Consider the following 27,518-nt stretch of genomic DNA (forward strand, 5'->3'; position numbering starts at 1 on the left):
TGGAACGCGTCAACAATGCATCAAAAATGTGTCAAAAACGCGCATGCAAAAACGCATCTGGAACGCATCTGGACTGCGTTTCTATAGTGTGACCCCCACCCTGAAGGGTTTTTTTCAGCTTCATCCATTCTATGCACAAAGGTAAAAAACCTTCTGTGTGCAGCAGCCCCCCTAATACTCACCCAAGCCCCCTCTCGGTCCAGCGATGTGCACTGGGGTCTCAGCTATCCAGGGTCTCTCGCTTTCCTCTTTGGTTGAAACACAGCAGCAAAAGCCATTGGCTCCCACTGCTGTCAATCACAGCCAGTGAGCCAATGAGGAGAGATCAAGGGGTGGGGCCTGTTGTGTTACACAATTTGATTTATTATGATTTCTCTGTGACCATCACTTGTTTATCATTGCTCTGTATCTTTAAGCTGTCTTCTTCTGTCTAAGCTGAGCTCTTTCTCTCACCATACCTGTGTATACTTCTCCCCCCTGCCTCTCTCTGTTAGTCATTCCACTGTATCCTTTCTTCCTGAATGCATTTTCCATGAGGCTACAACATTAATGTTTTTCTACCTATGATATTCTCCATTAAACGGAACATTCAAATGGGTTTCCTCATCTGACTTCCTCAACATGTGAGTTTATTCATTAAGTTAAACTATCTGACCCTATGCAAGGGATAAATTCAACACCACGTGGTATAGCTGTATACATTGTGGGAGATAAAAGTTTATGGCCTCGTAGGGGAGTCAGAATAGTGCCGCATAGAGCTCCGGAGCGAGCATTCACCAGTGCTTCCATAGCAAGCTGCTTTCAATTGGGGGCATTGGTTAAAGGGAAGGAGCCAGGAGCACCGGCGGGGGACCCGAGAAGAAGGGGAATGGGGCTGCTCAGTGCAAAACCACTGCACACAGCAGGTAAGTATAGACAGGTTTGTTATATTAAAAAAAAAGGCTTTCATATCACTTTAAGGGATAAAGTGACACTCACAAAGCAAGTGAACAGAGTAAAAATATCAATTCTCAAAGCAGGATGGATGCCCACCGCACATCCCTTAATGTGGCATCTCCGATCTACTCACGGGACGGATTGCGGCGGGTAGTAAAGACAACTCTGCTCTGGACTCATGTAAAACCAACCTTTATATTTATTCTGTCCTGAGGAGGGGGGGAGGGGTTGATCAGAGGGCAGGGTCAACCTATCTGTGAGTCCATTTAGTTATCAGGAAAAACATTTTCTACACACAGGGCAGAAATCTGTCCTCTTCCTTGATGTACAGTATAGCAAAGTCTGATTTCCATGTAGAACATTTCCCGCACTCAGGGCTGGAATATAGCTTCTCCCCTCTGTTCACTCTCTGATGGGTCACAAGTTCTGATTTCCTCATATAACATTTCCCACATTTAAGGCAAGAATACAGCTTCTCATCTCTGATGTTTGTCAACTTCTGATTTCTGTTATTATTATTATTCAGGATTTCTATAGAGCCAACAGTTTGCTCAGCGCTTTACAATACAAAGTGAGACAATACAGCAAGGATACAGTTGAATACAAGAGGGTTAGGAGGGCCTGATCCTAGGAGCTTACAATCTAGGAGGGAGGGGCTGGTGGTACAAAAGGTAATAACTGTGAGGGATGGACTGGTAGGAGGAGTAGAAGATTCCGTTATTAACTGAGGGCAGGATAGGCTTCCCTGAAGAGATTTTCAGAGATCGCCTAAAAGTGGGTGGAGTAGGCAATAATTGGATATATTGGGGTAGAGAGTTCCAGAGGATGGGGAGGCTCTGGAGAAGTCCTGGAGATGAGCATGGGAGGAGGAAACAAGGGAGCTAGACAGCAGATCGTGGGAGGAGCCAGGGCTGCTGTTAGAAACCATGGAGCCCCATACAGTCAACCTGACTTCTTTTCTGCTTCAATTATGAATTAACACAGCGAGTGATCAGTACCGATCACTCATTTTGTTCATTCAGGAATGAAACGGGGTGGTAAATGTGACCCTTCTCCCACTCTCCATCCTGAAAGATTCTATTGTTTGTTTGCAGCTGCCAGTGGCAAGCAAAGGAGAAAATCCAGGAAGCACTACAGGAGTGGAGGCACACGGGGGCCTGGGCAACATGGGGAAATGTATGGTGCACAGGGAGGGTGATGGGTGCGGTGGGGAGGGTGCAATTACTGGAACAGATCCCTTGCATGGCTCGTGCTTCAGAAGCTGAAGCCAGTGGGAGGGAGAGGAGAAGAAGCCAGCTTTCAGCTGCTGCAGAGAGAGCCATACAGGGGATTGGTTCCAGTAATTGTCCCCCATGTCATCGTACCAATCACCCTACCTGCCTACTTCCAATTCACCCAGCTGCCTGGGCCCGTCTGCTGGCTTGGGCCCCGTACAGGAGGACTGGTGGTACCCCCTTATCCACGGCCCTGGGAGGAGCGGAGAGGACGGTTTGGGTGATATTTGGAGACAAGATTGGTGATGTAATTTGGGGCAAAGTTGGCAGAGAGGTGGAGGTCAGTGGAGGGATTGGCAGAGAGAAGAGGAGGACATTGAATGGAAGCCAGTGGAGGGATTGACAGAGAGGGGTGGAGGACATTGAATGGAAGCCAGTGGAGGGATTGACAGAGAGGGGTGGAGGACACTGAATGGAAGCCAGTGGACGGACTGGCAGAGAGGGGTGGAGGACACTGAATGAAGGCCAGTGGAGGGATTGGAAGAGAGGGATGAAGGACACTGAATGGAGGCCAGTGGAGGGATTGGCAGAAAGGGGTGGACGACACTGAGTGGAGGCCAGTGGAGGGATTGGCAGAGAGGGATGGAGGCCAGTGGAGGGATTGGCAGAGAGGGATGGAGGACACTGAGTGGAGGCCAGTGGAGGGATTGGCAGAGAGGGATGGAGGACACTGAATGGAGGCCAGTGGAGGGATTGGGAGAGAGGGGTGGAGGACACTGAATGGAGGCCAGTGAAGGGATTGGCAGAGAGGGGTGGAGGACACTGAGTGGAGGCCAGTGGAGGTATTGGCAGAGAGGGGTGGAGGACACTGAGTGGAGGCCAGTGGAGGGATTGGCAGAGAGGGGTGGCTGATACAGAACGGTTAGTAAGGTGGATGAGTCTGGCAGCAGCATTCATGATAGACTGAAGAGGGGATAGCCTGCGATGAGGTCGGCCAGTGAGGAGGGAGTTACAATAGTCAAGGTGAGATATAACAAGGGAGTAAATAAGTTGCTTAGTGGTTTCCGAGGTTAGGAACGGGCGTATCTTGGAGATGTTGCGGAGGTGAAGTCTACAAGATTTGGACAGTGATTGGATTTGGGGCTGAAAGGACAGATGGGAGTCTAGGATTACACCTAGTACCCTGGCATGAGGGGAGGGACTGATGGTTGTATTATTGATCTTGATGGAGAAGTCAGGGGAGGGGGCACAGGCTGGGGGGAATACTAAGAGCTCAGTTTTGGAAAGATTGAGTTTGAGGAAGTGGAGTGACATCCATGGCGGTATGTCACTTAGTAGGTTAGTAATGCGAGAGGAGACTGAAAGGGTGAAGTGAGGGGTAGAAAGATAGATTTGTGTATCATCAGCATAGCGATGGTACTTAAAGTCATAGGAGTTTATCAAGTGACCAATGGAGGAGGTGTAGATGGAAAAGAGAAGGAGTCCAAGGACAGAACCTTGAGGGACCCCTACAGAAAGAGGGAGTGGAGAGGAGGAGCCAGAGCTATAGATAATGCTGAAGGAGCACTACGATAGGTAGGAGGAGAACCAGGAGAGAGCAGAGTCTTGGAGGCCAAGAGAGTGGAGTTTTTGAGGAGGAGGAGATGTCAAAAGTATCATAGGTGCGGAGAGGTCAAGCAGTAAGAGTACGGAGTAGTGGCCATTGGTTTTAGCAGTTAGTAAATCATTTACATTTCCCACATGAAGGGCAGGAAAACAATTTTCCCACGTGCGGCACATCTGATGTACAGGACACTGTTAAACACTGGACTTCTGTAAGAAAGATTTTCCACAATCAGGGCATGAATACATCTTCTACAACGTGGGATCTCTGATGCCTAACAAGGTCTGATTTCTGTGAAAAACATTTCCCGCACTGTGGACAGGAATACTTCTCCCCTGAGTGAATCTTCTGATGTCTGCAAAGACTGGAAGTCCCTGAAAAACGTTTCCCGCACTTAGAGCAGGAATACGGTTTCTCCCCTCTGTGAGATCTTTGATGTCTAACAAGGTCTGATTTCTGAGAAAAACATTTCCCACACTCAGGACAGGAATACGGCTTCTCCCCCGTGTGAAACCTCTGATGTGCATAAAGACTGTACTTCTCTAAAAAACATTTCCCACACTGAGGACAAGAATGCGGCTTCTCCCCTATGTGAATCCTTTGATGCCTGTAAAGGCTGTACTTATCTGAAAAACATTTCCCGCATTCAGGGCAGGAGTTTTGCTTCTTGCTCACGTGAGTTCTGTAATGTATTACGAGTTCTGATTCATAAAGGAAACATTTCCCGCACTCAGAACAAGAATGAAGTTTCTCACCTGTATGAGATCTCTGATGTACAGTGAGACTTAATTCAGAGCTAAAACTTTCCCCACATTCAGGACAGGAAAATTTCCCCTCCCCCTGAATTCCGGCACCATCCCTCATAGTAGGAGGTTGCTCAAAGTCAGAGGGATTTGATGATCCATCCACACTGTGAAGTCCACCATCCATAGCTGAGCTCATTGTATTTTCTCCTCCACAATCTCCCGTGATGTCCTCATCTTCCTTTTTAAAGCTTACAGATAAAGTAGGATGATCCTTTGAGGGTTTCTCGATGACGTGTCCTGGAAAATATAAAAACATGATCAACTGATACGAGAGGGTTAGTTCACTGAAATCAAGATATCATCTGGATCAGGAAATGAAACACGAGTGAGCAGATGTTCTCTGTGGATGTCCCAACCAGCTGGGACTGGTTGAGACAAAGAGTCTTTGGTCGTCCTCCCAGATCACTTCTACATTTCCCCAGCCTTGCTAGAAGAGCAGGAACCAATGGGGACTGGGAGGGGCATGCTCTTCACACAATCACAAGCCCTAGGCCAGGGGTGTCCAAACTATGGCCCTCCAGGTATTGAGGAACTGTAAGTCCCATAAAGCCTTGCAAGACTCTGACATGCACAGGCAAGACACCCAGAGGCAGAGGTATGATGGGACTTGTAGTACCTCAACAGCCGGAGGGCCATAGTTTGGACACCCCTGCCCTAGGCACTGGGTCATATGATCTCTCATAATGAAGAGGTTCAAAGTTCAGACTTGGAGAACCTTTAGCATAAAACAAATGACCATAGGCCTAGGCTTCTGGTGACAGGCAGCATGGAGGGTCTTGGGAGGAGCTAGTTTCTACTGGAAAGATGTGTTTGAGCTTCTATGCTCCTCCTCAAATTTCATCCGAACATGACTGTAAATAAAGTTTTTTGTTAACCTCCAGCTACAGATTAGAATGCTCTGTGAGAGCGCTTGGCGTTCGTAGAGTGCAGTTTGACCACACGCTATCATTAAAACGTACTTAGAATAGCCAACATTAGTCAAGTGCAGCAAGAGAACACAATGTTGTTAGAATTCACTGTGGGGGACACTCGACATTAGAACACCATGACACCAGGGGGGCGGAGCCTAACTATGGCGGCAGCGGAGAGCTCGTGGTAGGAGCTCCCGGCCGGAGCCCCTCTGACCGATCCCCCTTTTTTGACCCACAAAATTCCCCTGAAGTATGGAGCCCTAGAAGCCTGAGACCTACCTCGGACTGGCGGGCTCCCTTGGCTGAGCGGCGGCCCGCGGAAGGAAGAGCTGGGGAACGGAGATCATCCGAGAGAGGCGGGGACGCTGAGCGTGGTTGCCGGGAAACAAGGAGGCGCGGCCGGGACATGTGACCGGCCGCAGAGCATCCCTGGGAGGCGAGGAAGCCGGCCGGCCGGAGGCTGATGGGGAACAGGAGAGATATCGTCCTGCTGGACGACTAGCCACTGTTGGAGCCCTGTGGGGGTGAACTGTGAAGAACTGCCTGCTCAACAAGAAAATGGAGGAAAGTCCTTGAGGGTCCCCCTGAGAGCAAGAGAGTCGACCTGCTGGAGAAATGGAGCCTGGAGCAGTCTCATGAGAGGAGCAGGGAGGGTGAGTGGCTCCGGCTGTGGCCTCAAACATAAAAACTGTGCAGATCTGGGAGAAACTGTATCAAGTTGAAGGAAGGCAGAGAGTGAGAGAAAAGGGGGGGCCCCCAGAGAATATAAAGAAGGAGAAGAACGTAAGGTGTAGGCAAAAACACACAGAAAGGTTAACAGAAAGGGCTGGAATCTCTATCTCTATATCATATTGATTTCTTTTTTCTGTGTAAAATTCAAGTTTATGAGAGAAAAATAAAAGAAACAGAAGAAATGAAAAATAAAAGTGCAAAGGGAACCGGGCCTAAAGGGACCCAAACGGGTACAATTAAAAAGTACACATCCCAGGGAAACGTGACCCCGGAAAGGCCCCAGAGCAGAAATAACAAAGAAGAATCAGACTTAAGTATGCAAAGTAGTCCTAAACAATTAATGGATTTGGATATCAGTAGTCAACAAATATCAGAGACAGAAAAAGATCTACAAATCTCAAATAAAAAGGAGATGACAGAAATGTTTAAAGATCTGGAGAGAACAATAAAGCAAGAAATGGTAAATATTCGGAGTGATCTGGGGCAGCTGTTGTTAAGAGTGGAGGAAACGGAGCAGAAAGTTAAAAACCAGACCCAGATCATTTCCGAATTAGAAAAGAAGATAATTAATATGGAAAAAGTTCAGGAAAAATTGCTGTACAAGGCGGAAATTCAAGAGAATAGAGAAAGAAGGAGAAATATAAGGATTAGAGATGAGCGAATTATTCAAAAATTCGATTCGGCTGATTCGCCGAATTTGCGGGAGAAATTCGATTCGATGCGAATTTATTCGCCGCAAATTTAACTTATTTAAAGGGTTTCTAGGCTTCAGAGAGCCTTTATATTAGTGCAGAACACTGTACCTTTAATTTAAATGCCCTTGGAGTCTGCTGGGGAAGAGAAATAATACTGTCAGTCAGTATGACATGCAGATGAGTGCCGTCGATCTTAGAATCACCGCACACTTCACTCATTTGGGCAGTCACGGGGCACGACGAAGAAGAAGAAGAATGAAAAGAAGAATGAAAAGAAGAAGAAGAAGAATGAAAAGAAGAAGAAGAAGAATGAAAAGAAGAATGAAAAGAAGAAGAAGAATGAAAAGAAGAAGAAGAAGAAGAATGAAAAGAAGAAGAAGAAGAATGAAAAGAAGAATGAAAAGAAGAAGAAGAAGAATGAAAAGAAGAATGAAAAGAAGAAGAAGAAGAATGAAAAGAAGAAGAAGAAGAATGAAAAGAAGAATGAAAAGAAGAAGAATGAAAAGAAGAAGAAGAATAATGAAAAGAAGAAGAAGAATGAAAAGAAGAAGAATGAAAAGAAGAATTAAAAGAAGAATGAAAAGAAGAATTAAAAGAAGAATGAGAAGAATGAAAAGAAGAAGAAGAATGAAAAGAAGAAGAAGAAGAATGAAAAGAAGAAGAATGAAAAGAAGAATGAAAAGAAGAAGAAGAATGAAAAGAAGAAGGAGAATGAAAAGAAGAAGAAGAAGAAGAATGAAAAGAAGAAGAAGAAGAATGAAAAGAAGAATGAAAAGAAGAAGAAGAAGAATGAAAAGAAGAAGAATGAAAAGAAGAAGAAGAATGAAAAGAAGAAGAAGAAGAATGAAAAGAAGAAGAAGAATGAAAAGAAGAAGAAGAATTAAAAGAAGAATGAGAAGAATGAAAAGAAGAAGAAGAAGAATGAAAAGAAGAAGAAGAATGAAAAGAAGAAGAAGAAGAAGAATGAAAAGAAGAAGAAGAATGAAAAGAAGAAGAAGAAGAATGAAAAGAAGAAGAAGAAAGAATGAAAAGAAGAAGAAGAATGAAAAGAAGAATGAAAAGAAGAAGAAGAATGAAAAGAAGAATGAAAAGAAGAAGAAGAATGAAAAGAAGAAGAAGAAGAATGAGAAGAATGAGAAGAAGAATGAAAAGAAGAAGAAGAAGAATGAGAAGAAGAAGAAGAATGAAAAGAAGAAGAAGAAGAATGAAAAGAAGAAGAAGAAGAATGAAAAGAAGAAGAAGAATGAAAAGAAGAATGAAAAGAAGAATGAAAAGAAGAAGAAGAAGAATGAAAAGAAGAATGAAAAGAAGAAGAAGAAGAAAAAGAAGAATGAAAAGAAGAAGAATTCCAGTACAGCAAAAAGTGTATCTGCAGAGAGCTCCGCTATTTCTGACAGTTCTCTGACAGTTCTGACAGTTCATTTACAGCGGTTAAAACATTGTATCTATTTGTTTCCGAATAAAACCATCTGTATCCTAAATGGAAACAAATAGATACAATGTTTCAACCGCTGTAAATGAACTGTCAGAACTGTCAGAGAACTGTCAGAAATAGCGGAGCTCTCTGCAGTGACACTTTTGCCAGCTGATCGGGGAAAATTCGATTTGTGCATCCGAAGTTGGCTAAAATTCGGATTCGATGCGAATCGAATTTTTCCTAATATTCGAAACGAATTCCACTTCGCCAAGTTCGATTCGCTCATCTCTAATAAGGATAAGAGGGGTACCGGAAAGCCTAAAAGGAGAACTAATGGAAGAGGCGGTTTGCAAAATACTGAACTTTATAACAGGAAACTCTGATATGGAAAGGACTAATATATAAGGAATCTTTAGAAATGGGAAACTCCAGGGGAACCATGAAAAGGATAGGCCGAGAGACATACTTGTTAAATTTTATGAACTGCAGCAAAGGGAAAGAATCTGGAGGAAAACTAAGGGAAAACCAGTAATAAAATATGGAGAAATGGACATCCAAATATATGCGGACTTGTCATCGGAGACTCTCTGAAGGAGGAGAGCTCTGAGGCCTTTGCTGGAGCAGATGAGAAAACAGAAGGTGCAATATAGATGGGGGATACCGGAGTGCCTAATAGGATGGAAAAACGGAATAACAGCCCAATTGAGGTTCCCAGAGGACTCGAGAAATTTTTGCGATAGACTGGAAATGCAGATAATTGAAATTAATGGATGGGAAGAAGAACCCGGGGGAAATAGATTAAGGAGAGGGGAGGGGTGGAGACTGGTGGAGGGGGGGAGGTAGGGCGGGGGGGGGAGTGGAGGGGAGAGAAGTTTTTTTTTTTTTCCCTTCTCTTCTCCCTCCTTGCCCCCACTCCATCGCCTGTTTCCTCCCTCACCCCTCTAGCTTAACTCTTTTTTCTCTTCTTTTTGTTAAGAAGTATAAGTAGAAAGGGGGTCAATGGGGAGATCTGGATGGAGGGGAGGCTGTCCATGGGAGGAGTGTAGCCCTAAGGATTATATCAAAGGTGGATGCTATTTCCACAAATGATGGTTAGGCAAAGTGAAGGCCTAAAAAGAAGGGGGAGGGAGGGGGGGAGTGATGGCAACGATGCCGGGGGGGGGGGGGGGGATGTAAGGGAGGGAGAGGAAGGGGAACGAGGGGAGGGATAAGGGGGGAGAAAAGGCTAGTGGGATAAAAACGCTCTATAGGAATCAGAAAGAGGAAAGTAAGGAGGAAAAAGGAGTCAGGAGGAAAAGAGTAAGATGGAAGAAATCCAATATATAACCTACAATGCAAAAGGGTTAAGCTGTCCAGGAAAGAGATTTAGGTTATTTAAAGAACTACAACATAGAAAATCTTCAGTGGTATTTCTGCAAGAAACACACCTAGAGATAGAGTAGAAGGTTAGATTAAGGACCAGATATTTTCCAACATGGTTTTATGCGGACTCACCAATCAAAAGAGCAAAAGGAGTTGCTATAGGCTTCGCTAAAAATATAAGGTTTGAGGTGGAGGAGAGATTAACGGATCTGGAGGGAAGGTTTTTATTCTTGAGAGTAAAACTACAGGGAATTGAGTGCACAATAGCAAATATATACAGTCCAAATAAGAAGCCAGAGATATTCATGAGAGAAGTGCTGAAGAGACTGATGGATTTTAAAAGAGGGTGTATGATTGTAGCGGGAGACTTTAACCTCTGTATGGACCCGCGGATGGACACTAATTCTGGTATGCGGAGAGAGGAAAGCAAGTCCTTGAGAAGGTTAAAGAAACTGATGCATGAGTGTCAAATGGTGGATATCTGGAGAATCAGGAATATGAAGGAGAGAGATTATACTTTCTTTTCGCATGTACATGAGACTTATTCTAGACTACATTACATATTAGTAGAACATCAAATGATAGAGTGGGTGGGGGAAGTAAAAATAGGAGAAAGCACTCTGTCGGACCATGCCCCGGTTGCAATGAAGTTAAAATGGGGTAGAGAGGAGAGAGAGGGATATGTGTGGCGGATAAATGAGGCACTCCTCATGGATGAAGAGATTGGTCAAAGAATTGAGAGGGAAATTGAATGGTTTTTTGAAGAGAATGAGACAGAGGACGTGTCGGTTGCAACGGTGTGGGAAGCACATAAAGCCTACATCAGAGGTCTTCTCATTGCAATGGGGGCAAAAAAGAAAAAAGAAAGGAGAGAAAAGATAAACAGATTATTAAATGATATATATGATCTTGAACAGGTGCACAAAAGGGAAAGATCTAAGGAGATAATGCAGCTGTTAATAAAGAAGAAAGCAGAATTAGAGAATGTAATGGAGGAAGAAAAAAGAAGAGTCTTTAATAAAATAACATGTGAAAGGTATAGATGGGGAGATAGGCCGGGAAAGTATTTAATGAGAACTTTAAGAAAGAAGAAAAATAGAAATTATATTGAGAAAATAAGAAATCCCAAGGGGGAATTTGCACACTCAACCAAGGATATTGCCAGAGTATTTAAAGAGTATTATAATGGGCTGTATAATATCATACCCCAGGACATGTTAAAGAAAACAGAAACAGTAAATAGAGGGAAAAGAAAGATATACCTAGAGGATGCAGGCCTACCGAAATTAAGAGAAATACAACTGAACTCTTTAGAGGAAGAAATGACTTCAGAGGAAATAGAAATAGCGTTAAAAAGCATGGCGGGAGGGAAAAGTCCGGGTCCAGACGGATATATGGTTAAATATTATAAAAAATATAAAGAGCTTTTAATACCCAAGATGAAGATCTATATGAACACCTTGGGGAATGGGATGGAGATGAGGGGAGAATCTTTACAGGCCAATATAGTACTGATACAGAAGGAAGATAAAGACCCCTCGCAATGTGCAAGTTATCGACCAATAGCGCTATTGAATGTGGACACTAAAATATTTGCAAAGGTTTTCTCAAATAGACTAAAAGAACTGATGCCGGAGTGGATACACAGAGATCAGGTGGGGTTTGTCCCGGGAAGAGAGGGTAGAGATAATGCTCTGAGATCACTGTTGCTCATCCAGGAGGGTAAAAAAGGGAAAACCCCAATGATACTGATGTCGATAGATGCTGAGAAGGCATTCGACAGAGTAAGTTGGGGTTTTATGATGGATACCCTGGAAGCGTTAGGACTGGGAGACAGAATGAGAGGGTGGATTGGAGAGTTATATAGAGGGCCTACCGCTACCATAATGGTAAATGGGGGAAGATCAGAGCATTTTAAGTTGTCAAACGGTACAAGACAGAGATGTCCATTGTCTCCATTGTTATATGTGTTATCACTGGAGCCCTTGTTGTCTAGGATTAGGAAGAATATAGATATAAAAGGAATAAAGATAGGAGATAGAGAACATAAGGTAGTGGCGTATGTGGACGATCTGATGTTTTATGTTGGAAACCCCAGAACATCACTTCCAAATTTAATGAAAGCATTGTGGGAGTATGGAGAACTGTCAAACCTGAAAATTAACCCAACAAAGACTGAAATCTTAAATATAAACCTTAAAAATAGTGAAAAGGAAAAACTACAAGAGGAATTTCCTTTCCTTTGGAGAGAAAAAGAATTAAAATATTTAGGAATAAAACTATCAGCCTCAACTAAGAACCTATATAAAGCCAATTATATAGCATTATTAAATGAGATCAAGGAGGAGCTGAGGAGGGTGGGAAATGGAAATCCATCGTGGATAGCGCGCATAAACCTGATAAAGATAATTGTCCCCAAAGTATTATACAAATTTCAAATGATTCCAATCAAACTCCCAGAGGCTTATTTCAAAGAACTTAGGAAAATGATAATAAAATATATATGGAGAAATAAAAAACCTAGAATAGGTTATGAGACGTTGACTAGAAGTAAAGAGAGAGGAGGATTGGGAGTACCAGATTTTAGGAGATATTATAGAGCAGGGATTATTGCGAGAATCTTTGACTGGATCCATAATCCGGAGAAAAGTTGGGTTAAAATTGAGAAAGCACTGAGTGGAATAAGTTTAAGTAAAAGTATTTGGGTACCTGCACAATATAGGGAATTAGAGGAGAGCACTAGCATGTACACTTAACGTTTTAAAAGAATGGGATTTACTACATAGACAAAAGGGGTGGGTTTTTAATTCACAACTGGTACCACTTAGGAACACGAAATATTTTATCCCGGGCATGGACAGTATAGCAGGGAAATGGATTATAAAAGAGGAGGCGCAATTGAGAGATATAATGGTAGGAGAGGAAATTGGGTCATATAAGGATATGGAGGAAAGAAAGGGTGAAGTCTTTAATAAGATGGACAGATTAAGATATTACCAACTGAAGAACTTTGTTGAGAGCCTCCCAAAGCCTATAAGAACTAGAAAAGACTGGAACCCATTCGAGAGAATATTTGAGTCACGGGGAAATGGTAGACACGGAATGGCAAAAATACACAAGATTTTAATAGAACTTGACACTGACACAAGATTGATGCACGTAGAGAAATGGGAAAGAGATATGGGAAGAAAAATAGAGGAGGAGGAGCAGAGGAAAATGCTCACATTAATTCACGAAAATATTAGTATGCGGGAAGTAGAAATAAACTATAAGTGTTTAAATAGATGGCACATTACCCCTAACGTGGAGCACAAGATGAATACGGAAATGTCACAGATGTGTTGGAGAGGTTGTCGAGAGGTGGGCACGTGGTATCATATGTGGTGGGAGTGTCCAGAAATACAGGTGTTTTGGCAGAGGATAGTTTATTTGATAGGGAAAATTACTAAGATCAATATAGGATTGGATCCAGAACTATGTCTCCTCCATATCTCAGAACTCTCAACGAAAGCATATAAGAGTTCGGGGATATGGCACTACTTGACCGCAGCAAAGAGTCTGATCCCCAGGTACTGGAAGAAAAGAGAGGTGCCAACCGAGGAGGATTGGATGGATAGAGTAAATCAGATATCTGGGACAGAAAGATTGTACTATACGTATGAGGACAAGTTGGAGATATATAATAAAAAATGGAAAGGCTGGGAAGAATACAAAGCAAAGGTGAAATACATGAACAGATAACACCCCTGGAAGTGGGTTTAGAATGGGGTTTAGGAACAATAGAAATATATGGAGTTAACGAGACAAGAGAAAAGGTGGAGCGTGGGAGGGAGTGGGGAGGAGGGGAGGGGAGGGGATGAGGAGATGGAGGTGGGGGTGTATGGGAGGGGGGATGGAAAAGGAAGTTATATATATAATTAAATAAATTATATAAGGAGAAATTACTGTTTAGATAACTATTTTAATAGAAATGTAGAAATGATTTGTATATGACTTGAAAAATAAATAAATATTTATAAAAAAAAACAAAAAAAACCTCCAGCTACAAGTCTGCTCAAAGAAGAGGGACCACGGCACAACCTGTCATCATATCTGTGCTACTGTATCTAGGAGAAAAACAGAACCAAATGCTGCCAGATGAACCCCAGAATCTACATCAACTTAGAGGAGCTCCCAGAGGTTGCTTGTTCAGAGGTTGGGCAAACAAACTAACTAAGTGAGTGTTCAGCTGAGCCACACCTCCGTCTGTAGAAATAGTAGAAAACAAAACATCTACTATTGCTGAAAAATCTGAGAGATTTTCCCTCAAGCTGGTTGTTTGGGAACCAGTGTCCCAACAACTACTGACATATCCGAGCCCATTCAGTGGTCACTCAAGGATTGCCCACCGAGAGGTGATCATGAACTCCCCCTCACTCCCCCTCTCTGATGGGGTCCCTCAAGGCTCTGCCCTAGGGCCCATTCTCTTCTCCATCTACACCTCCTCCCTTGGTCAACTGATACACTCCCACGGCTTCAACTACCACACCTATGCTGACGATGTACAAATCTATCTCTCGACCCCCCACCTCACCCCTTCAGTCTCCGCCCGAATCACAAGCCTACTGAACGACATATCAGATTGGATGTCGCTCCATTTCCTTAAACTGAACCTCTCCAAAATCGAGCTCCTAGTCTTCCCCCCAGCCCGCACACCACCCCCCATTGACTTCTCCATCACGTCCAACAATGCCACTATCAGGCCTGCCACGCAGGCCAGAGTACTTGGTATCATTCTGGACTCCAACCTATCCTTCCAGCCCCAAGTCCAATCACTAACTCATGCAGACTCCACCTCCGCAACATCTCCAAAATCCACACGTTCCTAACCCCAGAAACCACTAAACAGCTCATCCACTCCCTCATCATATCACGACTCGATTACTGCAACTCCCTCCTCACTGGCCTGCCTCACCACAGGCTATCCCCGCTTCAGTCAATCCTGAATACGGCTGCCAGACTCATCCACCTTTCCAACCACTCCATCTCCGCCACCCCCCTCTGCCAATCCCTCCACTGGCTTCCGATTGCCCAACGGATCAAATTCGAAATCCTAACACTGACGTACAAAGCCGTCCACCATACTGCCCCGAACTACATCACTGACCTAATATCCAAGTACCACCCAACACGCACACTCCGCTCCTCACAAGACCTCCTTCTCTCTAGTTCCCTGGTCTCCTCCTCCCATGCCCGCCTCAAGGACTTCTCCAGGGTGTCACCCATCCTCTGGAACTCCCTGCCCCAATCCATCAGGCTGTCACCTACTCTCCTCCTCTTTAGCCGCACCCTGAAAACCCACCTCTTCAGGGAAGCCTACCCCACCCCCTGCTAATTGCTGACCTCCTCCACTCTTCCTACCACTCCATCCCCCACAGCTTTTCCTCCTGTACCACTATCCCCTCCCTCCTAGATTGTAAGCTTCAAGGAGCAGGGCCCTCGAACCCCTCGTGTATCGCATTGTATTGTTATTGTACTGTCGCATGTATTGTCTCCCATTGTAATGTACAGCGCTGAGTGAACTGTTGGCGCTTTATAAATACTGTATAATAATAATAATGAACAAAGGGGCAGGGATAGTGTAAAAAAAAAGCAAAAAACAAACAAGATAATGTTGTGGGGTCCCCCCAAAATTCATACCAGAGTATATATTCACCTCCTTCCCTTGTCATAGGACATCCTCCCAGGATTGGGCAGCTCTCCGGCGCGATCTGTCACATGGAGCGCAACTGATTACAGATCACTACACCGGCCCACTGACAGTGTTATTTGAGCGCTGTGACCAATCACCGCAGATCACATGACACTTGAAAACTATGAATGGTATCCTGACATGCCATTCATTGCTTACAACTGTGCTGCCAGCTGTGATTGGTCACAGTAATGTACGGACGTGGCTCATCTGTAGCATGTGATCAGCTATGGCCAATCACAGCTGATCACAACAAAAACTACTGAATGAATCAGTTTTATTCAGGAAAAATACTTGCTTATACCAATGGAATTTGTTGGTATAAGCAATCATAATGTGTAAAAAAAAAAAAAATCCTGATCACTCCCTCAGAGTAGTACAATGTTACTATGGTACACATTAGGGGGGCTGGTTTCTAGGCCTCCCATACTTATAGGGGGCTTTAAGATTCCAACAAGCCCCCCACCTGAAGACCCCCACAACCACCGTGCCAGGGTTGATGGAAAGAGGCCCTTGTTTTCATCAATATGGGGTAGATGACGTAATGCACTTTGCCAAAGGGGGTCCACCATAGTAAGGTGAATCCCTTCTGTTAAGGGCATATGGCGCAGTATGGTACTGAAGGGGTGTACACCCCCTTCCAGGTTAGCCAGGCTGAACACTTCAATAAAGGTCTGGTATGGAATCTGGGGGAAACCCATGTTGTATATTCTTGTATTTTGAATATGTTTATCGTAAAGAAAAGCAGAAATAATATGCAGGATGGGTATCAGTATTATCAACCTAATATTGGCTGATATCTCATCTCCTGCCCAATCAGTGTGCAGTAACAGAGCAGAGATAATAATATATTGTGTCTCGCCTGTGCTGATCTCTGTAGGAGTGTCCTCCTCTTTGAATGTCCTCATCATTCCAGCCTCCTCCATATATTGCCTCACATACGTCTCTTCTACTTCACCCTCAACTTTCATCTTCATCAGATCTTCACCCTAATCCAACAGAATGGCAGAAATAACATCTGTAATATAGAAGGATTTATGATGTGAGATCACATAGAAAATATCATCTTGTAGAGTCCACACATCGTCTCCACATGTCAGAGTGTTCCATCACTTTATGTTCCAGACCCTCAACTCCACCGACCTGATGATGGTGAGGGATGGTGTGACCTTCCTGTGTAGAATCCTGGCGATACAGAGGACGGGGACATCTCTCTGGTGGGTTCCCATGACTGGATCCATCTACCTGATGATGGTGAGGGATGGTGTGACCTTCCTGTGTGGAATCCCGGGAATACAGAGGATGGGGACATCTCTCTGGTGGGTTCCCATGACTGGATCCATCTGTAGGAAACACACACACTGACTGAATCCATTGTTTCTATGTGTTTATCAGATGATGGGGGATCTAGGTGGATCCTCCGTACTGCTCTCTCCTTTACAATAAAGTCTCCTCTTACCCGGTGATGTGAGGGGCGGCTGATTGTCCATCATGACGTCCTTGTAGAGATCCTTGTGTCCTTCTAAATACTCCCACTCCTCCATGGAGAAATAGACAGTGACACCCTGACACCTTATAGGAACCTGACACACACAATGATACAGTCACCATCCAGACACATCCCTTGTCTGTTACTGGAGAATGTCCCAGAATTCCCGGCACCGCTCACCTCTCCTGTCAGCAGCTCCATCATCTTCTTGGTGACTTCTAGAATCTTCTTTTTTCCGTTTATCGCAAGTGTCAGGGAGTGAGGTGGAGGCAATGTGATGGTCAATTGATCTCCAGACTCCACAGGAAGAAAACTCTATTAAAAAAACAATAACATGTCACATTCCCAGAATCCTCCTCACCTCTCCGGTCAGATCTGTGTTTTATTAATAGCGATCAGTGATGTCATGTGACCTCCCAGAATCCTCCTCACCTCTCCGGTCAGATCTGTGTTTTATTAATAGCGATCAGAGTGATGTCATGTGACCTCCCAGAATCCTCCTCACCTCTCCGGTCAGGTCCGTGTTTTATTAATAGAGATAAGAGTGATGTCATGTGACCTCCCAGAATCCTCCTCACCTCTCCGGTCAGGTCTGTGTTTTATTAATAGTGATCAGAATGATGTCATGTGACCTCCCAGAATCCTCCTCACCTCTCCAGTCAGGTCTGTGTTTTATTAATAGAGATAGGAGTGATGTCATTCGACCTCCCAGAATCCTCCTCACCTCTCCGGTCAGGTCTGTGTTTTATTAATAGAGATAAGAGTGATGTCATGTGACCTCCCAGAATCCTCCTTACCTCTCCAGTCAGCAGGTAGATGATCTCCAGGGAGAGGTTTAGTATCCTCTCAGCCATGTGACTCCGGTACTCCTCCATCCTAATAGAGGTGGTCATGTGATCTTGGCAGGTTTCTCTGTAGACAGAGAATTCCTTTGTAAATTATTTGACACCAAGAAATGGGAGCAGACGGCACCACATTGATGCTTGATCATAGCTTTTATGGTATTTATGGTAGAGTTCAAAACTAGAAGATGACTGATGAGTGGAATGGCACTAGATCATGTACAGATAGAGAGGCACAGGATGAAAACAAGGTACTTCTAATGGAAAACAATATGATGGAAGGCTTACAGGTTGCTGGGTGTACAAGGAGATCTTTCATAGGGAGAGGATTTCAGAATTGTTCTCAGTAGTTGTTGTGTAATGTTCATTTGGTGGTGAGATGTAGTTTCTGGAACCCCCACCCCAAGGGTGCTGCCCTTTAAAGAAAACCTGCACTGTCCCTCCTCAACTGGTTCCTTTCCCTGCCATTGCATCTACTCTCTCCCTGACATGAGGGGTTCTGTCCCACTCCCACACTGTGGGTGCACCTAAATCCAGAGAGTACTATATAAGCATGTCTGGGTCCAAGATGGCTGCCAAAATCTTACTGGATATTGGCATCAAAAAGGTGGCACTGTTCTCCCCAAGATGGCCGCCTGGAACCCCTGAAAGGGACCAATTTAGCTTTCAATGGGCTCTGGTCAACCTGACAACACAGTGCTCCCTTCAGGTCTGTAGACAAAATGACATTTTTTTTGTGAATGAATACCCCTTACTCAATTACTTAGGGTGCTGCAGGATCTGGGGGTCCCTTATTCTTAAAGGGGGTTTCCACAATCTAATAAGCCCCTTGCCTGCTGACCCCCATGACCACCAGGGTTGTGAAGAAGAGGCCCTTGTACCCCTTTCCTGGGCAGCCAACTTGCATGCCCAGACTAAGGGTCTGATATGGATTTTTAAGGGGGACTCATGCATTTTTTTTTGAGTTGTCGGTCACCCTCTAAAAATCCATACCAGATACAAAGGGTCTGGTATGTATTTTGGATGGGAATGCTACGCCCTTTTTTTTTTCTTTTTTGCTGTACAATATGCTACAGAAAAAATGTCAGCACTGTTGCAGCACTTTCTGCACATCACAGAGATGCCCATTCACAGGCAGATTTAGGACACCCCCAGTCATGTTATTTTAAGGAATTGGGCATTTTTAATGTTTCACTTTAAACATCTACAAAAAAAATTGCTCCTGGTTGAATGGAATTTTTTTTAAATGTTTTTTTTGCATTGGTACATGTTGCCCATGCCTTTGCCTTTTTTTAATTTGACAGATTCGTCTTTCATTGATTTCAATAGGGTTTGGATTTGGCATCCAAATCTCTTCAAAGTTCACCGAAAAAAAACTCGAACCGAACCCAGGACAGATCAGTTTCAGTGAGAAATGTTTTGGCCCCATACAATGTTTTGGCCCCATAAAAGTTCTGCCCCCTGAAGGGGTTAAACACTTGCCAATCACTCTATAACTGAATGATAGCTACAGCGCGGTTGTCCAGTCCTGGGAGGGCATCATATGACATCCTCCTAGAACATGCCATCCCGCGCTCCCCCAAGGGCACGCATCCGGCAATCTCCACGATCTCTGTCCTACGGACATAGCTGATCACATGATGTGGTAAAAGGCCAATCACAGTGTCCTTTTACCACATGATCAGCTGTGTCCAATGACACAGCAGATCATCGGTAAATGCAGTTGCCGGTTATCAGCTGCACTTTCCTCACACTGTCACAGTGTGAGGAAAGTACTGCCTATAACTGCCAATTGTCAGAGGACAGATCGGCACTGATGATCAGTGCCCAGCAGTGCCACCCACCTGTGCCCAGCAGTACCGCCTACAACTGCCCAACAGTGCCTAGTAGTGCCACCCACCTGTGCCCAGCAGTGCCACCCATTAGTGCTGCCCAGCAGAGCCACCAATAAGTGCCCAGCAGTGCCGTCAGTCAGTGCCACCCATCAGTGTCACCAATCAGTGCCCATCATTATTGAGTATCAGTGCATCATCAGTGCCAGCTCATCAGTGCAGCCTATCAGTGCCCATCATTGTTGCGTATGAGTGCAGCAGCATCAGTGCCAGCTCATCAGTGCAGCCTATCAGTGCCTATCATTGTTGAGTATCAGTGCATCATCAGTGGCAGCTCATCAGTGCAGCCTATCAGTGCCTTTCATTGTTGAGTATCAGTGCATCATCAGTGCCAGCTCATCAGTGCAGCCTATCAGTGCCCATCCTTGTTGCGTATCAGTGCAGCAGCATCAGTGCCAGCTCATCAGTGCCTATCATTGTTGCATATCAGTGTTGCCTATCTGTGCCACCTCATCAGTGCTGCCTATCAGTGCCCATCAGTGCTGCCTATGAGTGCAGCCTCATCAACGCACATCAGTGAAGGAGAAAAATTACTTGTTTGCAAAATTTTATAATAGAAACAAAGAAAAACTTTTTTTCACATTTTTTTTGCTATTTTTTTATTTATAGCACAAACAATAAAACACCCAGTGGTGAGTAAATACCACCAAAAGAAAGCTATATTTGTGTGAAAAAAAGATAAAAATTTTACATGGGTACAGTGTTGCATGACCGCGCAATTGTCATTCAAAATGCGACAATGCTGAAAGCTGAAAATTGGTCTGAACAGGAAGGGGGTGAAAGTACCCGGTAGGCCAGGAGTTAATCTGGGTTCCCACACTATATATGTGTGTATCATCATCGGCTGGAGATAAAAGACGTCACAGTGACCATGGAGGAAGAGGACGGACGTGACTATGGAGGAAGAGGACGGACGTGACTATGGAGGAAGAGGACGGACGTGACTATGGAGGAAGAGGACGGACGTGACTATGGAGGAAGAGGACGGACGTGATTATGGAGGAAGAGGACGGACGCGATTATGGAGGAAGAGGACGGACGCGACCATGGAGGAAGAGGAGGGACGCGACCATGGAGGAAGAGGACGGACGCGACCATGGAGGAAGAGGACGGACGCGGCCATGGAGGAAGAGGACGGACGCGGCCATGGAGGAAGAGGACGGACGCGGCCATGGAGGAAGAGGACGGACGCGGCCACGGAGGAAGAGGACGGACGCGGCCACGGAGGAAGAGGACGGACGCGGCCATGGAGGAAGAGGACGGACGCGACCATGGAGGAAGAGGATGGAGGTGACCATGGAGGAAGAGGACGGACGCGGCTATGGAGGAAGAGGACGGACATGACGGGGGAGTTACTGGGTGTAAATAGGAAATAACATCTCATTACCTCCTCTGTTGCCACTTCCACCAACGTCTCCTCTCTACTTCCTCCCCAATCGCCTCTCACCCGGAACTTCCTGTCTGTACCTGACATCACTTCCTGTCTGTACCTGACATCACATCCTGGCTGTACCTGACATCACTTCCTGCTTTTCATAGAGACTTCCTGTCTGGGTGGAAGTGAGATCACCATCTTGTGAAGCTCAGAGAATCTTCAGCTTTAAGAAAGCTCAGTTTAAATGTCATTGTTGCCTGGTGTCCTGGATGCTGCAGGACAGTCCCGGGATTCAGGCGCATCCAGATCTCGCAGGTTCCAGGATGCAGAGTAGCAGTGAGGTGATGACGGCTGGAGCAGTCCCTGGGTTCCATCACCAGTAGGGTTGCCGCCTCATCTCTTTAAAACCCAACACGTATTAATTAACCCCTTGGCGCCGATGTCACACAAATATGCGGCGTCACAGAACTGGGCTTTTTCCGTGGGACTGCATATTTGTGTACCTGTGTTTGTGCTGGGAGCGTGCCGCGTTCCCAGCACAAAGACCACGGTGTCACTGAGAGCCCCGGGTCCCGTTCTAGCGATCGGGACCCAGGACTCCTGATTCTGGGTCACATGATCGCTGTGCTAGCCTCTGATTGGCTATCACAGTGATCAGTCACTGTATAGCCCGCCCCCCTTGTTTTTTTTTCTATGAATGGAGGAGAGAGATACAGTATATCTCCAACTCCTGGCATAGAGAGAAAAAAATGTTACAAAAAAAAAAATTAAAAAATACCTAGATCAAGGTTTGATCTAGTTCAGTGCCAGGGTAAGTATTGCGGTCAGGGTCAAAGGACAGGATTTTTCTTTTTAATTAGTATTAGTGTCAGTGTGTTTTAGGTAAATAAAGTGTGCACTATTGTTTCTGGACTGTACTATGGGTACAAATAACATACACATATGGTATATGTTTTTTTTTTTACTATTTTGGACCAGTTTTCCTTTGATAATAAAAAAAAAATCAGGAGAGATTCATTACCATTTACCACCAAAATGAAAGCCCAATTTGTCCTGAAAAAAAACAAGGTATAATTCATCTGGATGTACAAAGTAGTTGTGAGGATACTAACATGTCAACGTTGCAAAATTGTGCTTAGACATTAAGATTTTTTTACCCTTAGAGGCTTTCTGGGTGTAATATGTGACAGGAGTCACTTTGGGTGGGGGGCCCATGGACCACAGCTCACTTTAGAGAGGTGGGGAGACCCCTGTCTCAGCTCCCCATATCCCTCTTAGGTGTAAGTCACCCTGTGCCTGTTAGGGGTACAGGGTGATCTGTCCTAATATTGGGTTGGGGGTTGTGGATTGTTTGGTGTTATGTGATTGCATCCCATTGTTCTATTTTGTGTCTTGCTTGGGAGCAAACTATTATAGGATGTATGTGTTTATGTGTATTAGCTTAGTGGGGGGATGTCTTCAGCAGCCCTCCCTCCTGATGGGACTGACTGCTAGTGTGATGTTTTAATACCTGAGTGTCTCTTGTTGCTAAGTGTAGATTGCCCCACCCTGTGTCATTATACAGGGAGGGGGGATTGTCCCGAGCGTATAAAAAGCCAGTTTGAGTTTCAAATAAAAAGTTCCATGTTCAGACAGATTGGTGTCATCTAGTCTTGTTTGGTTGGCTGTGGTGTCGGTGTTCGGATGGGGAAGCAATATTATAACGGAAGTACCCAAGTGCAGTCTGTGGTCGGTTCCGTTACATAATATTCGATAAAAATTTATATAATTGCAGTTTGGACATGAACTAAAATATGGACATTTGCACAGCTAGCCAACTTCAACAGGGGCTAGGTAAATACACGAGTTCCTTAACCTCTTGCCGTCCGCCTGCTGTTGATAAACGGCAGGGCGGTGGCACTCCAGGGGTGGGTTGCCGTTAATAAATGGCACCCGCCTTTTCTAGCTGTGCGCGCTCCCTGGGACCGTGCAGCACCGCGATCCGGTGCCCGCTGTGTCCTCCGGACACAGCGAAACACCGATCGTCGGACGGGACCTCTGTACGAGGTCCCGATCATGTGATCACTGATTGTCGAATCAGTGATCACATGCAACGTAGTAAGCAAGATGTCACTTGTGACATCATTGCTTACTACGTGTGAAATCTGTGAATCATCACAGAGGTCACATGGTACAAGGCTATTCACAACAGCCTTGTACCATGTGACAAGCTGTGACCAAATCACAGCTCACTCAGTACTTCTCAATGACTGCAAGAATGCAGACAGAGAGAAAGAGAAATGATTGCTTTTACATCCTATATGGGTGTAAAAGCAATCAGTGTAAAAAAAAAAAAAAAATCTTCATCACCCCCCACAAGTAGTACAGTGTCACCATGGTGATACTGTACTGCTAGGGTGACAGTATGTAAAAAAAAAATAATAAATAAAAAATAATAATATAAAAAAAATAAAATAAAAATTATAATTTTTGGTTATAAACTAATTTGGATTTTTTTTTTTACTAAAAAAATAACGGAATAAATTTTGGCCAAGATTTATGATGAAATATTATTTATTTGCAAAATTTTATTTAAAAAAACACTTTTTTTCAAAATTTTTGGACTTTTTCATTTACATAGTAAAAAAAATAAAAATCCCAGCGGTGAATAAATACCACCAAAATAAAGCTTTATCTGTCTAAAAAAAATGGTAAAAAATTCATATGGGTACAGTATTGCATGACCGCGCAATTGTCATTCAAAGTGTGATAGCGCTGAAAGCTGAAAATTGCCCTGGACAGGAAGGGGGTAAAAGTGTCCGGACTGGAAGTGGTTAACATTTGACTAGTAAGACCCCAGCCCCCACACCTGGACAGTGTGGTTACTGACAGCGGAAGAGTGGAGTGGACATTCTGACTACTAGGACCCCCTGCAGGGGTTTACTGCCCAGATCTGGGTACAATGACAGTTTACTTCCTGGGCTGGAAGACCATGTGGACATCTGAACAGGAATCCAATTATAAACCTGGGACAGGAAGGAGCTTTATAACCTTTTGTTCAAGATATCGCTGACTGCAATTACCAACCCCCAGCTGGGGGCATGGGTCTCAAGTCTGGACAAAAAGGGCCCTGGCATGAGAGAATAGAATGTGTGAGGATGTGTGTATAAGAACTAATAGATCTCATTCCTTTCCCCAGTCCTTCTCCCTACCCATTGTATATTACGCCAATTCCTTACTTGTAACTATTATGTAGTTTTATCCCTGTTTGTAAATAAACCCAACCCTTGTAAGAGTTGGTCTTCCTTCTTGGAATCAAGACACTCCAAGCAGAGCACATTTTTACACTGGGTTTGCATCCCCTCGGTATAAGTGAGATCACCAACTTGTGCGGAGCTGCAGCTCTAAGAAATGCTTCATACTGTAGACACGGTCTTGCACTGTGTATGTACTCTATATCCTAAAAGATACATACTAGAAATTGGCTTCAGCTTCACCCAGGGGCGGACTGACAACTCATGGGGCCCCCGGGCAATAGGGGATCATGGGGCCCCTGTGTCCTTGCCCAAACTCAAAAAAGCCTATGAAAAAGCTACCAGGGGCATCTCATGGGGCCCCTACTGACCCCGGGCCCTCGGGCAGTGCCCGAGTTTCCAAATGGTCAGTCCGCCCCTGGGTTCACCACTAGAGATGAGCGAATTATTCAAAAATTCGATTCGGCTGATTCGCCGAATTTGCGGGAGAAATTCGATTCGATGTGAATTTATTCGCCGCGAATTTAACTTATTTAAAGGGTTTCTAGGCTTCAGAGAGCCTTTATATTAGTGCAGAACACTGTACCTTTAATTTAAATGCCCTTGGAGTCTGCTGGGGAAGAGAAATAATACTGTCAGTCAGTATGACATGCAGATGAGTGCCGTCGATCTTAGAATCACCGCACACTTCACTCATTTGGGCAGTCACGGGGCACGACGAAGAAGAAGAAGAAGAAGAATGAAAAGAAGAAGAAGAAGAATGAAAAGAAGAAGAAGAAGAATGAAAAGAAGAAGAATGAAAAGAAGAAGAAGAAGAATGAAAAGAAGAATGAAAAGAAGAAGAAGAAGAATGAAAAGAAGAAGAAGAAGAATGAAAAGAAGAATGAAAAGAAGAAGAAGAAGAATGAAAAGAAGAAGAAGAATGAAAAGAAGAAGAAGAAGAATGAAAAGAAGAATGAAAAGAAGAATGAAAAGAAGAATGAAAAGAAGAATTAAAAGAAGAATGAGAAGAATGAAAAGAAGAATGAAAAGAAGTAGAAGAAGAATGAAAAGAAGAAGAAGAATGAAAAGAAGAAGAATAAAAAGAAGAAGAATGAAAAGAAGAATGAAAAGAAGAAGAAGAAGAATGAAAAGAAGAAGGAGAATGAAAAGAAGAATGAAAAGAAGAAGAATGAAAAGAAGAAGAAGAAGAATGAAAAGAAGAAGAAGAAGAATGAAAAGAAGAAGAATAAAAAGAAGAAGAAGAAGAATGAAAAGAAGAAGAAGAAGAATGAAAAGAAGAAGAAGAATGAAAAGAAGAAGAAGAAGAATGAAAAGAAGAAGAATGAAAAGAAGAATGAGAAGAAGAATGAAAAGAAGAATTAAAAGAAGAATGAGAAGAATGAAAAGAAGAAGAAGAAGAATGAAAAGAAGAAGAAGAATGAAAAGAAGAATGAAAAGAAGAAGAAGAATGAAAAGAAGAAGAATGAAAAGAAGAAGAAGAAGAATGAAAAGAAGAATGAAAAGAAGAAGAAGAAGAATGAAAAGAAGAAGAATGAAAAGAAGAAGAAGAAGAATGAAAAGAAGAAGAAGAATGAAAAGAAGAAGAATTCCAGTACAGCAAAAAGTGTATCTGCAGAGAGCTCCGCTATTTCTGACAGTTCTCTGACAGTTCATTTACAGCGGTTGAAACATTGTATCTATTTATTTCCGAATAAAAACATCTGTATCCTAAATGGAAACAAATAGATACAATGTTTCAACCGCTGTAAATGAACTGTCAGAACTGTCAGAGAACTGTCAGAAATAGCGGAGCTCTCTGCAGTGACACTTTTGCCGGCTGATCGGGGAAAATTCGATTCGTGCATCCGAAGTTTGCTAAAATTCGGATTCGATGCGAATCGAATTTTTCCTAATATTCGAAACGAATTCCACTTCGCCAAGTTCGATTCGCTCATCTCTATTCACCACTACCATGGGTTCAGCAAACCTCCTGGGATCTGAAATCAGGAATGTTCGACTCATCCCTACATTCCTCTGTGAGTTCTCTGATGGCTAACAAGGTGTTTATTATCTGGAAAACATTTTCTACACTTAGGGCAAGAATACATGTGACAAATGCGGTACTCGACTCCTGCCCTTCCAACTCGTGACAAAGGACTGGCCAATCTTACACCACACTGTTACAATCTAGGTGCAAGCAATCTGAGAGCAATTAACTCTTTAAGCTGCCGCCACCACCCTTTTTACTGAGCAGGCAGAAACTCAAACGAGACAATAAAGCAACAGATAATTAAAAGGAGTTGAAAATGATGAATATTTGCAAAATCCTTGGTTTTTGCAGAGTCCAATTGATCAAGCAAAAACAGTACAGTTGCTCTCTCAAGTCCGGTTAGGTGTTCCTTGATTGATGTTAAAACGAGAGCTATCAAATCTGCTTGCAATCTCTTTTTTATCTGACATCAAGGGTGGTGTTGACAGATACCATCTGACCAATCATCCGGATTAGGGGTGGGTGCTGGGAGGTCACCACGTTTATGACCAAATACAGTTTCTTATAAGAATTCTTATTTCTGAAAACCTATCATTTATAGTCTTCTATGTGGATTATTGTCCAGCATGAAATTAGCTTCAAAATTGATATAGATATGACAGGTCTCAGAGATCTATTTCTCATAGGAAGGGTGTGAACACCTACTCCACTCTAATACCTCTTAGCATAGGGGTGTTTGGGTTCAAAATGCTACCCAATAACTGATGCAGGTGAATATGACTTACCGTATATACTCGAGTATAAGCCGACCCGAATATAAGCCGAGGTACCTAATTTTACCACAAAAAACTGAGAAATACTATTGACTCGAGTATAAGCCGAGGGTGGGAAATGAGGCACCTACTAGTCAATGTAAAAAATAAAGTGGGAGGAATAGTGCCCCATCATTAGTATCAGTGGGAGGAATAGTGCCCCATCATTGGTGTCAGTGGGAGGAATAGTGCCCCATCATTGGTATCAGTGGGAGGAATAGTGCCCCATCATTGGTGTCAGTGGGAGGAATAGTGCCCCATCATTGGTATCAGTGGGAGGAATAGTGCCCCATCATTGGTGTCAGTGGGAGGAATAGTGCCCCATCATTGGTGTCAGTGGGAGGAATAGTGCCCCATCATTGGTATCACTGGGAGGAATAGTGCCCCATCGTTGGTGTCAGTGGGAGGAATAATGCCCCATCATTAGTATCAATGGGAGGAATAGTGCCCCATCATTGGTGTCAGTGGGAGGAATAGTGCCCCATCGTTGGTGTCA

At 43.9% G+C, this 27,518-nt stretch overlaps 1 protein-coding gene across 1 annotated transcript in view; it reads right to left on the reverse strand.

Moving 5' to 3' along the window:
* Positions 1 to 1,117: 1,117 nt before the first annotated feature.
* LOC149429938 (uncharacterized) overlaps positions 1,118 to 27,518 on the reverse strand; it is a 52,833-nt gene continuing 26,432 nt past the window's right edge. Inside the window, 3 exon segments of the mRNA XM_089666370.1 lie at positions 1,118 to 3,999; positions 4,001 to 4,770; positions 26,345 to 26,351. Coding sequence (XP_089522496.1) covers positions 3,948 to 3,999; positions 4,001 to 4,770; positions 26,345 to 26,351 — 829 coding nt within the window. The 3' untranslated portion in view covers positions 1,118 to 3,947.

This window comes from Staurois parvus, unplaced genomic scaffold, assembly GCF_062004578.1.
Source record: "Staurois parvus isolate SC_StPar_1 unplaced genomic scaffold, SC_StPar_1.0 ptg002686l, whole genome shotgun sequence".
Taxonomy (NCBI): Eukaryota; Metazoa; Chordata; class Amphibia; order Anura; family Ranidae; genus Staurois; species Staurois parvus.